At 48.1% G+C, this 16174-nt stretch overlaps 1 protein-coding gene across 1 annotated transcript in view; it reads right to left on the bottom strand.

Moving 5' to 3' along the window:
• The window catches only part of LOC144172592 (luciferin 4-monooxygenase-like), a 59264-nt gene that overhangs the window by 29654 nt on the left and 13436 nt on the right, over window positions 1-16174 (bottom strand). The window contains exons 2-5 of the mRNA XM_077701248.1: window positions 15053-15178; window positions 10287-10488; window positions 7422-7525; window positions 5562-5749 (exon numbers count right to left, since the gene is read on the bottom strand). Of these exons, the coding sequence (XP_077557374.1) occupies window positions 5562-5749; window positions 7422-7525; window positions 10287-10488; window positions 15053-15178 (620 nt within the window). The remainder of the gene's footprint in view (window positions 1-5561; window positions 5750-7421; window positions 7526-10286; window positions 10489-15052; window positions 15179-16174) is intronic.

Genomic DNA, 16174 nt, shown 5'->3' with positions numbered 1-16174 from the left:
AAACATACACGGCTAAGCAGAACTCAAGTACCCGATGGCTAATGAACTCCACAGTACTTAAAAACGAGACATTTGTCGAAAACACTCAAAAAGAAATTGAAGCACTTCGGTCCGGAACCATTAGTGTGGAAAAGTGGGAAACTTTTAAAGCACGTATAAAAAGTTTTGCAGTCACCATAGGGCGCGAGGAGGCCGCACGAAAAAAAGAAAAAAAGGGCCGCCTCACGGAGACTCTCTGCGCGCTCATCGAGGCTGATGAAGAAAGACCAGGGGAGTTTAAAGACGATATCCGGTTAATTAAAGAAGAGCTCCGGGGAGAGCTTGAGAAGAGTTTTTGGGGAGCCCTGGTGCGGAGCAGGGAGCAAAAGGTAGAGTTCGAGGCAAGGCCATCGAAGCTTTTTGCAGCCTTCGAAAGGGAGAACTCGGCACAGAAAAACATCACGGAGGTCAAACATCCCGCAGGTGTGGCAAGAAGCAATGAGGAAGTCGCAAGAGCTTTCGCTGAATATTATGCAGAACTATTCTCTCGACGGTCAGTCTTAGATGCAATCCCAGCTGAAGTACTAAATCAAATTCCCAAAATACCTGAAGAAACCAAAGATTTGATCAACACCCCCATAACAGAAGCGGAAATAGAGCGTACCATCAAGAGCCTACCGCGGAACAAATCTCCTGGACCGGATGGTATCATCTCAGAGTTCTATATAGCCTTTAGAAAGGAACTGAGCCCCATCCTAGCCATGGTCTTCGAAGAAATAAGAAAACAGAAGCGCCTGCCATCCTCCATGCGGACAAGCCACCTGGCCTTAATCCCCAAAAAAGTACCCACCGATTCTATCCCCGACGTTGCCGATTACCGTCCGATCAGCCTTCTCTCAACGGACTACAAGATCCTGGCCCGAGTTCTCGCCAGACGGCTGGAGAGTGCACTAAGCGCTGTAGTTGGTCCTCACCAGACATGCGGTTTCAAGGGGCGGTCCATCAATTCCAACCTACATCGCATGAGGGTAGCCATCGAGGCGGCTGAATCAGGTCTGCTACCTTTGGCCATCGTTCAACTGGACCTGAGGAAAGCGTTCGATCAGGTGGACCACAATTTTCTACTGGATCTCCTCCAACACTGCGGAATCGGTGACACAATGATCGATTGGATCAAAACTTGCTACGAGGATATATCTACCTGCGTAGTAACAAATAGGTCTGTGGGAACGCCCATAGACATCCACAGGTCGGTGCGCCAGGGCTGCCCCATGTCACCCATCCTATTCACCCTCTATCTTGAGCCACTTTGCCGTATGGCCCTTGCATCCGAGGTCATCAATGGCCTGAAGATGGGAGACGAGGAGCTCCGTGTTCTCGCCTATGCGGACGACGTGGCCTTCATCTGCACTCGTGGATCACAAGTGGGCGAGGTAATTAAACTAGCAAACCAGTTTTGCCGCTTTTCGGGAGCAGAGATAAATTTACTTAAGTCGAGGGGAGCCTGGTTGGGTGATTGGGCTTCCAAACCAAGTCACCTATTTGGAATGGCCTGGGAAGAGGAGATGTCCAATTACTTGGGAGTCAACCTCAACCAAAGCGTCGCAGTCAAAAATTGGTGGAAACCCAAGCTGTCAGCTGCGGAAAGAAAGCTGCAACCATGGAGAAATAGAAACATTGCTCTATTCACGAGGGCTCATGTGTGCAATGCGATTGCATACCCCGCAGTGCTGTACGGGGCCCGCATAACTTCCATCGACGCAGACACCCTGAATAGGCTGCACCGGTCCTGGGCGGTGTTTCTCTGGCGGTCCACATTCGAGCCCATGCGCCGCTCAAACCTCTTCTGGAGCCTAGAAAAGGGTGGATTTGGGCTCGTCAACGCGGAGCTCAAACTCACTATCCAACGATTCTTGTACTTTCTGGGTCTACGCGATCCGTTCCTAGTGGCAGCCACGCAGTGCCTGGGCACCAGACACTTGGCCCCGTGGCTTGCCACGACAGCATCACTCTGCTTTGACACGCGCGGAACGAGGTTCTACAAAGAAATCGCGCTAGCCTTAGCCATGCTCGAGCAGCATTTCACTTGGGATTATCTGCTCAAAACAAAACCCAGAAAACTATACTGGGACCTCGTGGAGAAGGTCCTGCCGCCCCCTCTCTACAGACAACCCCCATTCCTAACGATGTCTTGAAGCGAGTAAGACGACTCCCTGTGCCCACCGCCTCAAAGGACTTTTTCTTCCGCCTCCACATGGGGGTGCTGCCCGCAAAGGCACGTCTGGAGGATAAGGGCTTCTTTCTCCATGGCGGCGCGGGTTGTCTCCTCTGTGGAAAACGCGAGACGGCAGAACACGTCCTCACAGATTGTAACGCCGCGGCCGTCTTCTGGGACGAGCTGCAGACCGCGTACACCGAGCGATGGGACCTGTCGTGGTCAGGCCTCCGGCACCTGAGTGCGCAAACAGAGAACAAGGCGCTTCGGGACTGCGTGCTTGTCCTGGGGCTCCACTCGCTGTGGAGGGCCCGAGTGGATGCAGTGGAGTGCGCCAGGAACCCCAGGCCTACCTGGAGGCACTTCACGGCAAAGGCTGAATGGACAGTGAGCGTGTTGGGGGCATCAGATTCTGACACGGAGCTCCGCGACTCACTGCAAAAAGGATGCCAAGCACTGCAGCGCTTTAAAGAAAAAGAGATGCAGCGCTGGCAATGACTGTGATCTTGCCTCACTAGTACTTTGTAGAGACGCTTTTCCCCTCTGAACAGGCTTTGTACATCCTTGCCCAGAGTTTACACTCATATGTGAACATGTTACCTTCACACGATTCCCAGTTCATGTACTCTGATATTACTCTGTCTCAGGATGTCATATTTTCCTGCTTGTTAGTTCGTTGTTGCCACCGCAGTCCCACTACGTTGCTTACTCTGCGGCTCAAGTGAAGGCACGCCTAAAGGTGATTGGAGTCCCTGCGGCGACAGTATGTACGCGTACCAGCATTGGTCACCGCATCGAGCGTGCCAGTGCATTATGTATATATGTATATCCTTGTAAATAAAAAATTGTGTTTGGAAAAAAAAAAAAAAGCCGGCTCGTGGACTAGTGGTTTGAGGCGCAAGGATTATAGTTTGAAAGTCACACGTTCGAATCCCCGAGAGTACATGTTTTTTTTTTGATTTTTTCCTATGCGGCCGATGTTTTCTGGACTGAGTTCACCCTTTTTGGGCCGTAACGTTCACTGCTCCACGACCGAGATCGCAGAACGCGCGCATACTGGCAATGACGCGCTAGCGAGTTCTCGTTGGCGTGCTGTTGCCACAAGCACCGACTGCTTGCGGGCAGTGGGCCCAGGCCTCAATCAGCACACCCTTGGCCTGGTGCAAACTAGCTTTTTACGAACAGACATGAGTGAGGCAAGCTCCGAATATGCGGGAAAAGCGCATGGCATTTGAGAGTCTGCGGTGACGCGGAGGGCGTTCATCCACTGCGTAGGCCTCGTCTAGTGATTTCTACGATTCTAAGCCGCCTTGGGAGGTTTATCTTAGACATTTGACAGCCGACAACATGGCAGAAGCGCGGTACGGCGATTACTGAGATATCGAGAATGGCCATCCAACAACGCCATCGGATGTCAAGCATGTTGTTTTACAGAACCGAAACCGAAACCGAAACTTGTTTGATTGCTAACCTTGGGCATCATCCAATCACGGTGCCCCCCCCTTCTGACGTCACAGCCTTTAGTTGGTGCGGCCGCCGCAAACCGCGCATGGTAGTTTTTCTTCTTTCGCGCTTTGTAAAATAATTACCGATTTGTCAACCGGATAAACGATGAATAGTGTGTTAATTTGAGCCAGTCTACACAGTGCAAGCAAAAACGGGAGCTTGACAAATTCACTTCAGTGTCCCTTTAATTGCGTATCTTCCGCGCGCAAAAGCGCTGAAGGAAAGTAGTAAAGCTTTGCTTTAAAATGACGGACACGCGGGTTCGCGAAACCTGCATGAATACACGGATAGCAGGGTTGGTCTTATATGGACGCTTGCGTTCGGCGTCGCGGGCCCCATATTAGGTAGCGTTAGCGGCACAACGGCGGCGGACAAACTCCCCAGCGCTTGTTGCTCCGCCCTCGTCGTAAGCGATGATTCCCTCCTCCCTTAGTTTGCTCACACTTGGTGCGTGCGCGCTTCCAAACGGTGCTCAACGGTGCCCGCACGCTGTAACTTGTTCTTCCTCCCGCAGAATTGCCGCGTGTCCACTCGCCACCGACGTTACGAGATTGTATGCACGTCACCAACACCTGTTCTCCGAGGTGAAGGACCCAGAACCAGGCATTCGCTCTCCCCTTGTTCCTAGCTCTTGTGCAACTTTTTTTTTTCGCACACGCACACTGGCTCCTGCGAAAGGGCCACCTGGGCACGGACGGGCGTTCCGCTTAGGCATACACAGCTTCTCTGTAAAAAGCAGCTTCGGCGAAAGATGTGAAAGTTTCGGCACTCAAAAGCTGAACTAGAACATACCATCGCATCTACTCAAACCTCCACTGGCTCCCTCAAAACCAGCTGCTGTTTCGTTTGCTAAGCAAGCGACAGAACGACTGAAGCAGCGCTCTGAAGTGCCGCTCATGTACAACCTTAGGCAGCTTCATTTTCACATAGGTAAGATATATGATTCTGTAGGTGTCGCATTAGTAGAAAAATTACGCCCATCTTTCCGCGAGGGAACCCTGATGGGATGCGACGCATCGAGGGGGTTCAATTGGCGTTTCCATTGGGTTCATTCTCTAAATCGCGTGAAACGTGTTATGAACGCGTATGATGCATTCCATCACATGCGGGTGTTCTCATACGCGGGAAGATGGGCGTAATTTTACTTTTCATGCGCATGCATACGCGACATGAGAAGCGAAGCACAAGCAAAGTCAAGCGCAGTCAAGCGAACGCACTTGACTGAACCGGCGCAGCGCGCTCACCGCTTTATATTCAGCACTTTAAGGAGAGGAGACGAACGGAGGAGAGTTGCGCATGCGCAGGGTTAGCAAATGCGAGATAGAAGCTTCAGCGAAGCGCGCAGCTGTTATGATAATGAGACAGAGAGAGCGCGTTGCACACATCTGTTGGCGAGAAGAACGTAGTAGAGTTTGCGCATGCTCAGGTGGTGTGCGGACGCCGCGACAACGACGCCGGAGGGACATACCCCCGAGCAAGAGATGCGTCACATCTAAAAAGTAGAGTTGGGATGGCACGGAACGCTAAGAAATGCAGATAGACCGTATGGGTAATAGACTGGTTACCTAGTGGCGGGACGGCAAATAGAAAAACACAGAGTCCTCAATTTCGGGGTGAGATGAAGAAAAAGGGGGCTATACAGAAAGTGAGTTCAGACAGCACTGAATGGTAGTTTTTCATGTTTGCCTGGGAGGCCTCGACCCGGCAGTAAACATGCTTTTGCTGGCGGTAATGTTGTGCAGCCTGCTTTCTTATGCCCGTTGAGCGATTACAATCATCTTGCGCTATTTCAATCAGTGTTGCTTTCAGGGTATTTTTATTGTGGACAAGGATTTGTGAAGATTCCATGAAGAATACTTACTCGCTGCACATAATTTGCTGCAGAAAGTATTTCTCAGGGCGTTCTGACCACTTCGATGGGCCCGTAGTTGCAGATGACCAGTCCACAAAAGTGCAGGCCCCTTCTCGTATGTCTCGTACTCTTGCTGTGAGATAAAAGTCCCTTACACACTTGAAACCCGGTATTCGCTCACGTACGGTAAAAGCGCCCTGGGGAAGATCACGTAGAATATTGTTAGTATTTGAAAAAAAAAGCACTACTGGTGTTCCTTTCGTAAAAAAAAAATTCAAATACGTTTTCTTCTACGAGTGAATACTTTGGACGGAGCCGGTGTAGCTGGCGGAATCCGGAAATAAATACTCTATAAAATAATTTTAATCCCGGCCCAGCGCGATAAAAGTTTTCCCTAATTTCTTTTCGACGTTTTGGGTTATCACAAACAATTTGTATTGGAAAGTAATAATTATGCACCTGTTGCCGTGTATCATCGCATAACTTGACAGGGCGTTGTTCTGCGTGTTAATTTAACTAAATTTGGTTGCATGCTTGTGTTAATTTTTAGACCCGTAGCGATGCTTTCTGAGTTGAGTTTCCGAAGCATTTTGCAGAACTACCGGCGTGACCAATGAAACGTAAAATATCATTTGAAAATTTGATATGGACCAAGGGTTCTACATTTATTCGTCATCCTAATTTTTCCAAGTGGAGTTTCTAAAGACAATGGTAAGCACGGTGTAACTAACTTCAGGTATCTTTTTTCTCCTTCCCCAACTCCTTTCCAATAAGAAACTGAATCAGGGTTTTGCCCAGAATGGCGGTACCCATGCACATTTCATGTACATATTCGCGCATACGTAGGTTTTCGGTGTTCAATGATTTATTTATTCTTACACCACCATTGTGGCGGTCACGGAGACAATATCTTTGTCACTGGCTAAAAAGGCCACACATAAAGTTTTATTCTGGGTGGGAAAAAAATGCTCGCATAGAGAAGTGAGTGAGCAAACTTTTACTGGAGCCGAGTACAAATAAATAACAGAAACAGAAGGCGGATGGACTGTCCTGAATCGAGACAACTGAGAGTTGCCACAGCTTACAGGGACCGTAGGATCGGGTGTTCTTAAAATTGAGGGCGCGAACTGGGAAGTTCGCCCTCCTACTGCTCTAGAGACGGAATGCAAGGGGCGTTGGACGTTAGGGGCATTCCCACACAAAGAGGTGCATGGTGCAGGGAGTCCGGCAGGAAGGCCAGTTGTAGAGGTATCGGATAGGAGAGTATACGATGAGGTATTAAATTATGTTTTGATTCGGAAAATGCGGGTGTCGTGAGGGTTACGGGGCGGGTAGAGTGAAAGATAGTGGAAGCGGCTGTGTCGGTAGTGGTAGAGAATTTTAGTGTAGCAAGCGGAAACGGGTTGGCTGAGGGGTAGTACTGCCGAGTCCTACACCCTCAATAGGAATTCCCTGCAAATGACGTCGCGGAAAGCGGCGTAAGCCGCGTCATTTCCTGGGAGGGAGAGGTATCCTAATGTCCATACGATTAGGATGTAGAGGAGCACTGGAACTGTTTGAAGAAGCTTAATAGCGGGGAGGATATGCGGCTGTATGGCTATTGCGGCATGCTTGCTGACAATCTGTTATAACCGTGACGTAGCCGCCCGGCGTTGTGGGGGCTGCGAGAGTAATGATGATTTGCGGTTTCCGGTAGGCGGTTTCCGATAGGGGAGTAAAACAGTGTTTTCTCCTCCAGTACCTTGGCTAGATGTGATCATATCACAAGGCTGAAAATGTGTAGTTGTGCATTTTTGGACAAAACGATCACATTTTATGCCCTCGCCTAGCCAATGAACACCTGTAATAATGAACATGTGAAGTACTTACCGTTAGGGGGTGGTGCTCCTTTATCCAGAAAAAAAGGTGTACATATTTTTCTTCAGTAACCACATGTGTTGCACAGGCTTCTTTCATTCGTCTGTGTATTTCGTCTGCAACGTTGTGTTCAAACAACCATTATTTAGGGTTCTCTCAATCATTGCAGATCACGTCGGAGTGAAGGTTTTCAATGTAGAGGGTTTTTACATAAGAATGTGACCTAACAGCAACGTAAGAACGTTTGAAAGCCGCAGACGGCGCCTTCACGGAGCCCTGTTATTGTTGCTGCCTCATTGTGCAGATGGAACAAAATTCTAAAGGCTTTATCTGTGTCAACTGTCAATCAAGCGTGTCGGATGCGGTACTCTTGGCAGCGATGCTTATGTCAGATGTAAAAGGCACGCGCGTGTTATGCCGGCTGTGTGGGTGCCTTCGTTTCACTGGCACTCCTTCACATAGTCAGTGAGGTAGTTTGAGACCAGAGAGGGTCAGTTCTAGCCACAACCACACTATGTAGTTCCCTTAGCTTCGAAAGGAACAACAACCCGCTAGGCAAGTTGTGGCACTTTTTATCCCATTTTGTGTCCCTTCGTCGGTTCCGGAAAGAAATGGACACTGCAAAAAGTGCGGGACATACAAATTGATTGGCATTTGATCTGCTATATATTAAATGCCGATAAGTACTTATGTTACCGAAAAAAACGTATTGGAGTGTTTATGATGCGTACCCGGAATAAAAAGTTACACGCTGTCTACTGACGTAAACCGAGTGACTTGTATGCTGAAAAAGAAACGACGAAGACTGAAAACACCGCACCCGACGCCCGCCGCACGCGGGGTGGCTTATTCGTCTTTTGTAACACCTGTTAAAGGGGAAGCGCTTAGTAAATTTCCCTGGAAGATGAGTTCGTGAAGCTTTGTGGTAACGTTGTGGCCAGAGAAGATGGGGCAAGAAACGCGATATTGCGTGGACGAAACATGAAACGCGTGTCTGCTTTTTCTTCCCCCGGGGAAGCAACCTGCGCGACGTTGCTTGTTTTGCACTGACAGCTTTGATTTCTTCGTTGAAAGCAAAAATAGAGGCATGCAAAGTGTACAGTCGCCTCAAAATTTGCAAGAAAGAAAACGCCATTGTTGATTGGGCGGCCACTTTATTATTATTTATTTATTAGATTATTTATTAGATTTATTAGATTATTAATTATATTTATTTTTTATTATATTATTATTTATTAAATTATTATTTATTAGGTTATGTTCCCAGACAGACAACTGTTCAGCGGAAATTCATGTTTCTAGGAATATCAAAAAAATTTGGGTCCAGTGGCAGCAAATATTTTTGATATTCCTAGAAACATGAATTTCCGCTGAACAGTTGTCTGTCTGGGAACATAATCTAATAAATCCATGTTTAAGCGGTGGCACGAGTAACGCTGGACAATGATGCAACGCACTACGCGTTCTCAGGTCCGGGGGCCACTCGGTGAAGGGGGGTGGTGGCTTGTAATTAGTAATTATGATTTCTTGCACTAGGTCTCTGATTTATTACTGCGTTATTAGGTCTCTTTGAATATGCAAACATGGTTTTAATGTGGTTTAGATAGGCTCGAGCTCCCTAAACACGTTCAATGTTGTTTAGTGCGCGGGAAGCCATTAAGAACAACGGGTCGAATTCTTTGGCGATTCCAAACCTGTTGGTGCGACTGCATGGAAAGCTGGACTCTTTGTGTACACTCTCTGTCCCCCGCGCAAATAGACGAGCAAAGAACCGAATACCTGCTCTGCTCCCCCAAACCCAAGCAACCGTCTCTGCACAGGTGGAACCTGCAGTTTAGCGAGCGCAGACGAATTGGAAGCATCTATTACTTTGCTACATGTACGTTGGGTGCATACGCTTGCTCTTTTTGCACAACTTCGGTACATAACCCTACGTGGCTTGTACAGGATATGGGTAGCGGGTAAAATAGTGTTTTCATTCACGTGGTCTAGGTTACGGCAGATTTATCGACGAGAGTGCAGAAGACGCAATCTTCTGTTCCGGCTGCATGCTAGTGCTGGCCTTTCAGTGAGTGCTACACACGTTTTATTCAGCGTAAGGTGGAGGCAGGGGGTGTTCTTAGCCTCCTTTGTCCCGGAGGCCGGCAATCTACGCTGCTTCCAAGGCGCTGGTTACGAGTGCTCGTTTTCTCCGGCGATAACTACCGTACTTGTAAAAGCGATGAATGCGGTCGAATAACCTTCATAAATTCCCCATTTGTTAAACAGTAGTGAACGAATTCCATCTTACAATCAACTTGCAGATGTCGGGCTAAACACCGCGTCCCACCTCTGTAGGGACCTTTATTACCTTCGAGAAGTATTCTAACCCCACAGACATTGTCGTACACCATATAAAACAGCTCGGGCTTCAAAGTTCTCACCAGACAGAATATTGTAACCTGGCGGCAGAGCAGATGAGACAAACCATGAAGAAGGGGTACAATCTATTTACATTATTTACATAACGACGATCAGACAGCCAGCGCAGGGTCCGCCAGCCCGTTTATCTCCGTTGTCGTCACTGGTCCTGTTTAATGGCGCTAAGTGGTATTCGCCTCCACTATGCCCCGGGACATGCTCGACTCCCGGAGACACGTAAATTCCATACGCTGTATTCTTGCTGAAATAACATAAGCTTCACCGCCAACGAAAGTACTTTACTAAAAATGGGAAGTTACTTTTATTAGCTACAGAATAACGCAGGAATAAAACGTTTTCTGAATATCGAAGTACAACCTGGGGTGTCAAGCAGCCGCCCCAAAACCGCGTTCAGAAAAGCGTATCTTTAAGGTACTGGTTGCAACAGGTGAGTGCTTCAAAATGCCGGATGATTACCAGCGTCCAACCAGACGGCTGAGGTTACGAACGTTGCTCCCACGACGAGCATGCCGCAGATGGCAGAGAAGCTCTCGATGCCGTTGTCGACATGCACGTAAACCCGGTCACCTGCGCCAATGCCTTCGCTGAGTAAGCCGGCGGCGCATGTTTGTATCCTTGTCAAGAGTTCAGGGTACGCCAGTCGATCTTTCTTGTGGGTCTGCACACGATGTCGTCGTGTAGAACAAAAGCAAAATAGACAAATTTGGTACAAACAATGTGATTCAAAAAATAATTATTGGAAACAAAAAGGGCAATCAGAACCGAAGCAATCAGAATTCCACCCAATGAACTTTTCACACTTTTTTTCTCCGTCCTTATCCCAGTGAGATTTAGAAGTGTAACAACAAATCTTGTTTATTTTTACAAAAAAAAAATTGCTTCGTTCGTGAGCGCCTGTACACCGACGAAGTTCGGGAAGCTCTGTATCTGTTTTTTTTTTTTTTTTTTTGAGCGAATGTTCGGTGTGGGCCCTTGGACATGCCGCCATCCGTGACAATGTAGCGCCCCACGACGCGGCTCGCGATATGACACACCGAGTTCTTGCCGACTGTGGCCAATCTGCCCTCTCCCCCCTCCCAAAATCAACCCCACCCCCTGAGTGGCTACGCACAAATTCTGGCTAATTGCAAGCGAACTCGCTGCAGCCTCGTGCGGCCGCACTGGCGCCTCTCCCTCGAGGGAACCACAGCTCGGCGAAGACTCCAGAATAATACTTACCCCCTGCCACGCACCCCCACCTCATCTTCCAACCCAACAACCTTCAGTCTGTGCTTAGCATCTCTAGCCTTTTAAGGGCATTCGTTAACGTGTCCTTACTAAAGTAGGATTTACAGGGGCGGGAAAAACATGATTTGAAACAAACTGTTGGCAAGTTGGGGCCGTCTGATCAAAAATTAGAGCGCGACGTAGACAACGACACAGCGCAGAACGACGGAACATACGCTTGTTCCGTCGCTCCTTCGCGTGTCGTATAATGCGGGCTATATTTTTTGATCAGAACGTCCTTTTTCACAAGCTTTGTGCAAATAAGCCTTGAATCTCTGGGGTGTTGGCATTTTTAGGAACGCTCTGTTTGAGAAAATTACAGGGAAGGCTCGGTAGATGCGTTTTTAACTGTGGATACATGTTTGCCCACTTGTTTCGGAGTCGTTCAACGATCCCAAACATTTTTAGTGAAGCTGTTAGTCCCTTCGCATAAATATGGGCGGTGATGCTGCTCACGCCCAGGGCGTTCCCAGAAGAGCACACCGACCCTGACCAGGCGCCACAACCTATCCCCCACGCTACAATGATATACTAGACGATTACTACCTCTCACGCCGTACACTCCACCTCCTCAATTTTGCCCAGGAAGAACAAAACACTTCCCGCCGCACAAAGGCAAGCAGGTTCGCTCCCGAAATACGCCTCCACCTCATGCTCCCTACTAAAAAAAATTGGCTGACGATTATGGTAATCCCTGATGCAAAATGTGTGCGCAGATGAATTGCAGTCTTCTGGGTGACGGCGCGTACCTGCGACGTCTAGCGTAGTGATCGCAGCGTTAGCGAACGCATGAAGGTGCGTGATATACTGTGGCGTTGTCTCGTCGCGCGCCGTCGCGGGGGACCATTTATCACGCCTTTCGCCATATACCTTCAACGTCCGCTTTCCTGCTCGCTCCATCTTCGATGATCTAATCGTTGTCGTGGTTATTTCGTAGCACGTCACCGCCGGGGAGAATGTCTCGCGCCGTCTCGGCATACCTCCCTCCCTCCCACACTTTCCCCATACTTTCTTCCTCCACTTTCCTGCTCGATATATTTCGTTTGTCTTCGGTGTACCCTTCGTTCACTCGGTTACAACAAAGGATGCCGATGCCGTGAAATCACAAGTCCGGGCGCTTAAGTGGGGGAGCACTCAAATTGCTCTACATGCACCTGCTGCCCCACAGGAGCCAGCTTGTGCAACATAGGGTTGCAGAAACACATCGTTCCTCCTCTACAATCCTTTCCTACCATAGAACATTGGGCGGTGCCCTGACCAGCTCCTGGCTGTAGGAGCAGAAAGCGTTAGAGAGCCCGGAGAGCGGCTCGGTCACAGGGGTACCTGAATGGGGGTATTCCAGCCTCAGGGGAAACGGCTCCAACCTTCAGCGTTGCTAAGTCAAATTTGTTCCTTCCCCTTTTTCCGGCCTGCGTTCTTGTTAACATAAAATAAATAGTGGGCCGTATTCCCCATAGGGAGCAGCGGATTACTACACATTGACCTTTGAATGGCGGACCACCATTACCTCCGCGTGCTGGTGCTGCGTTTTTTTAAAAAAAAAACTCTGCTGTTTGGAAGTTGACTTTCGATTGCATGATTACCATAAAAAATTGTGGTTGATCCCTCTTTCATAGGAATCGGTGTAAAACACGAAAGTGAAAGGTGCCTTCACAGGAGCAGTTGAATGTTAAAGGAACCTCCTTCATATGCGAAGGGTTCGCGAGCCTAACCTCGCCAGATGAAGTGTCGCCGACACGCAAGAAACAAAAAAGAAATATCCGGTTTATTCCGGGACAACGAAACCAAAAATGACGTACACAGAAACAGCAGCTTGAAACACAACGGTCACGGGAATAACGCCAGCGCGGAGGGTGCCTCAATTTACCCGCGTCCCCCGTACACGAAGGCGCTGGCATCGAGACGCCAACTGTCGGCGCTCATTAGCGTCATGATGCACTACTTCGCTTCGCCTCTCGTAGACGGCAGCACCACCTGAATGAGTCATGGGGAACGACATAAGGCGCGTTCTTAAAGCTGGTCACGTCTCTGCTCGCATAGCGCAGTCGGTGGAGCGCTACGTACTTCCCTTTTCGGCGAGAGAACTCGAGAGGACATGGGGTCGAATCCAGGCGCCGCAGCCTCAATGGCACTTTTTCTGGTGACGTCACTTCCGCGACGGAAATGACGTGATATCTCGGCGTACCCGGGCATAAAACACTTTCGTGTTAACATGCCCTCTTTCTAGCCACATTCCTTTCACAAACTCTTGTGATGTAAAGTGAGGCTTCATGTATGCCATCTATTAATGCTTTGTGTGATTAAGTTGGTGAGGAAACCCCTGATTCTAGTGCAGAGAAGCAATATACACGAAAAAAACGACGCTAAACAGAACCTCCCCTATACATGCAAAGATGTCTTCAAGGCTTCAGTTGCTCCAAAGCAGCCACCTCATTGGACAAATTTTATACGTGCCTTTGTTTGATTGTTCGGGCTTGTTATGGCTAACAAAGCAGAATTTTAAAAACTAAATGCACGTTTTAATCAGAGCATTGAACGAGTTGCGAGGCAGTCGAAACTCATCCGCCGCCCTAACTATCCCACAAGTACCATTTTATTAATGTAAAATCCCGCGACCAGCCATTAATGACATTAGCCTACATTCCGACGCATCGGAGCTCTCTTTTTTTTTTTAAGGGAACGAATGTTGAGTGAGTAAGAAGGGCAAAGACGCGTCGCCGTTGCTAGACAGCGCCGACGCGCATAAGGCACGGGCCGGGCGCCCCTACTGCTGAGAGAAAGAACGAACGTAGACGCGCCCCCCTCTTTACTCGTAATTCCTCTTCATGCTGTCCGGATCCCACCTATGCGATCAGCTCCTGCTGGTTGAGAGACCGGTAGCATCCAGGACGGGTGCTATTGCCGAGGATGCGCCCCAATCTTTCAAAAAACGCAGGTCATTTCAAGACACAAAGATAAAATAACAAGAGAAATAATTGAAGCCGCAGAAATATTGTGCAGAAAAGATAAATGTGTCAGCGTTCCATCCTTGTCCCTCTCGCAGGAAGAGATTAATTATCTGTCCCTCGGTAGTACAGCAACTGTTTGTGGCACATGGCGTCGGTGAAGCGTGACGAGCGGGTTGGTATCTCCCGCTATCGTGAAATTTTCTGCTTTTCTTGTGTTTTTTGACTATTGGCATATATGTGAAAAGCCAAGGAATAAAATTCAGTTGTAAGTCAGCGCTAGTGTTTGTCACATTCTTCTTCTTGTGTTTTTGTGTTTTGTCTGAGTTTGCGCTGTTCCCCCTTTTTGTAATCCAGGGCGCCGCATGGCTAACTGCAACAAGGCTCCACTCACCCGAGGCTCTGCTCAATAAAGAAGTTTCACACTCTCTCTTTCTCTCGTCTTTCCACCACGTGTGGCTAATTCTCATCGCTGCAGTCAGGCGCGTACTGCGACCGTTACAGCTGCATCTCTCTTCTAAACAGGTAGTAGCCGTAGGTGCATGCACAGCTCTGGCACTACCACCGCAAAATTCTGCCCCAGACACCCTTCCACACCAACCTGATGCACAATAGGAAGCGGAGATTGCGAAACAACGAATAAAACTTTAATTAATTTATGCTCCGAGTGCTTCTAAGGACTGGTGAATGAAAGAAACGCAGCCCAGCCGCAACCTTATATGCCGACATTTAGGGCAGTAGAGTAGAGAAATAAATTGGTTGAAAATAGGTAAATGCTGCCTGTAATGTCCTGGGTACGCGGGCACATGTGTCCGTTCGCTTCCGTTTTTGCTTGGATGCATGGCACTTTGAAAATTTGGGTCTTATCTCAGACACTTCGCGACCGTACAGGGGAACTTCAACCGACCTTCTCATGTAGTTTGAAATAATTAATAATTAGTTAATTAATATTTATTTCCTCATTCATTCATTAATTATTTCATTATTCGGATCGTTAAATATATAGCTTACCATGGCAATTTTAGAGCCATATTTTTCCACCATCTCCTTCAGCACTGTCAGTATAGACTTGCATTCCTTGGAGGCGCAGTCAGGATACGGAGATTGCACAATGCCGTTTTGAATTTTCGGCTTCATCTAGAATAAAAAAACATTCGCAGAACTGTAGCACCACTAAACTAAAGTGTACTTAGCAATGAATAAGGGTTTTCACTTCTCAGGTCTTTTTACAGCGAAGGTGTATATGCCCAATCGAACCTAAACGCCCGTGTCGAACGAAAACTCGGGCACTTTGTTCTCAATGGAGGAGCATAACGATTAGCTTTTCCTGGCGATGTATACTGTCCGTTGGTAGCCAGTGGTTCAGTCTTGTGCTCGCCTCAGTTTATTCAGCGGCGAGCGTTCACCGTGTGAAAATATTCACAAAGCATAGAAGAACGGCTGAGAGCCTCTATATTTTTATGTTTTATAAGGCCCCTTGAAAAATGTCTTACAAGCAATGCATTCGTACTGAGAGGTTCACCGGCTTCAACCATTTAACTCGCAAATCAAAAATATTGTGGACATAAGCGAAACAACTGCGATTCAAAAAGTGCGCCAAACTTAAACGTGCTGCGCTTAATTTAGCAGAAACAGGCCGTTAGCTCTTCATTTCGGCTAAATTCAAAGACAGAGGGCACCAAGTGGCGCTTTGTTGACAGGAATTGATCAGTTTGACGTTTACGGATGCTCTCGAACTCGACGGAAATTTGGGTTACGTTGTATAAGCCGGTCTTAAACATGGAAATCGATATTTTTTTACACCTGTAGGAAGAAATATGAGGAGCGTGCCGCGTGGTTATTATTATGTATTAATTAGCCGAGAAGCGAAGCAAGTCGCATGTTAGCAACGCTCCACAAAATTGTTCGTTTACCAGGCAATGGTATAACTAACGCACTGCCTATTCTGCGGACCAGACCACAGATGTTCAGCTTTATTGTATGGACATATATCTGATGGTGGCGAAAACCGAAAACGCCCGTGTGTTCGAGCTTTCGGCGCATGTTAAAGATCCCCAGGTGGTCAAAATTAATCCAGAGCCCTACACTACAGCGCTCCACGTCGCCTGTGTAGTGTCAGCGCGTTAAACCGTG

The sequence above is a fragment of the Haemaphysalis longicornis genome, unplaced genomic scaffold (assembly GCF_048455015.1).
Source record: "Haemaphysalis longicornis isolate Haplotype H1 unplaced genomic scaffold, Haemaphysalis longicornis Haplotype H1 scaffold_244, whole genome shotgun sequence".
Taxonomy (NCBI): domain Eukaryota; kingdom Metazoa; phylum Arthropoda; class Arachnida; order Ixodida; family Ixodidae; genus Haemaphysalis; species Haemaphysalis longicornis.
This window is presented reverse-complemented; position numbering and strand designations above follow the sequence as displayed.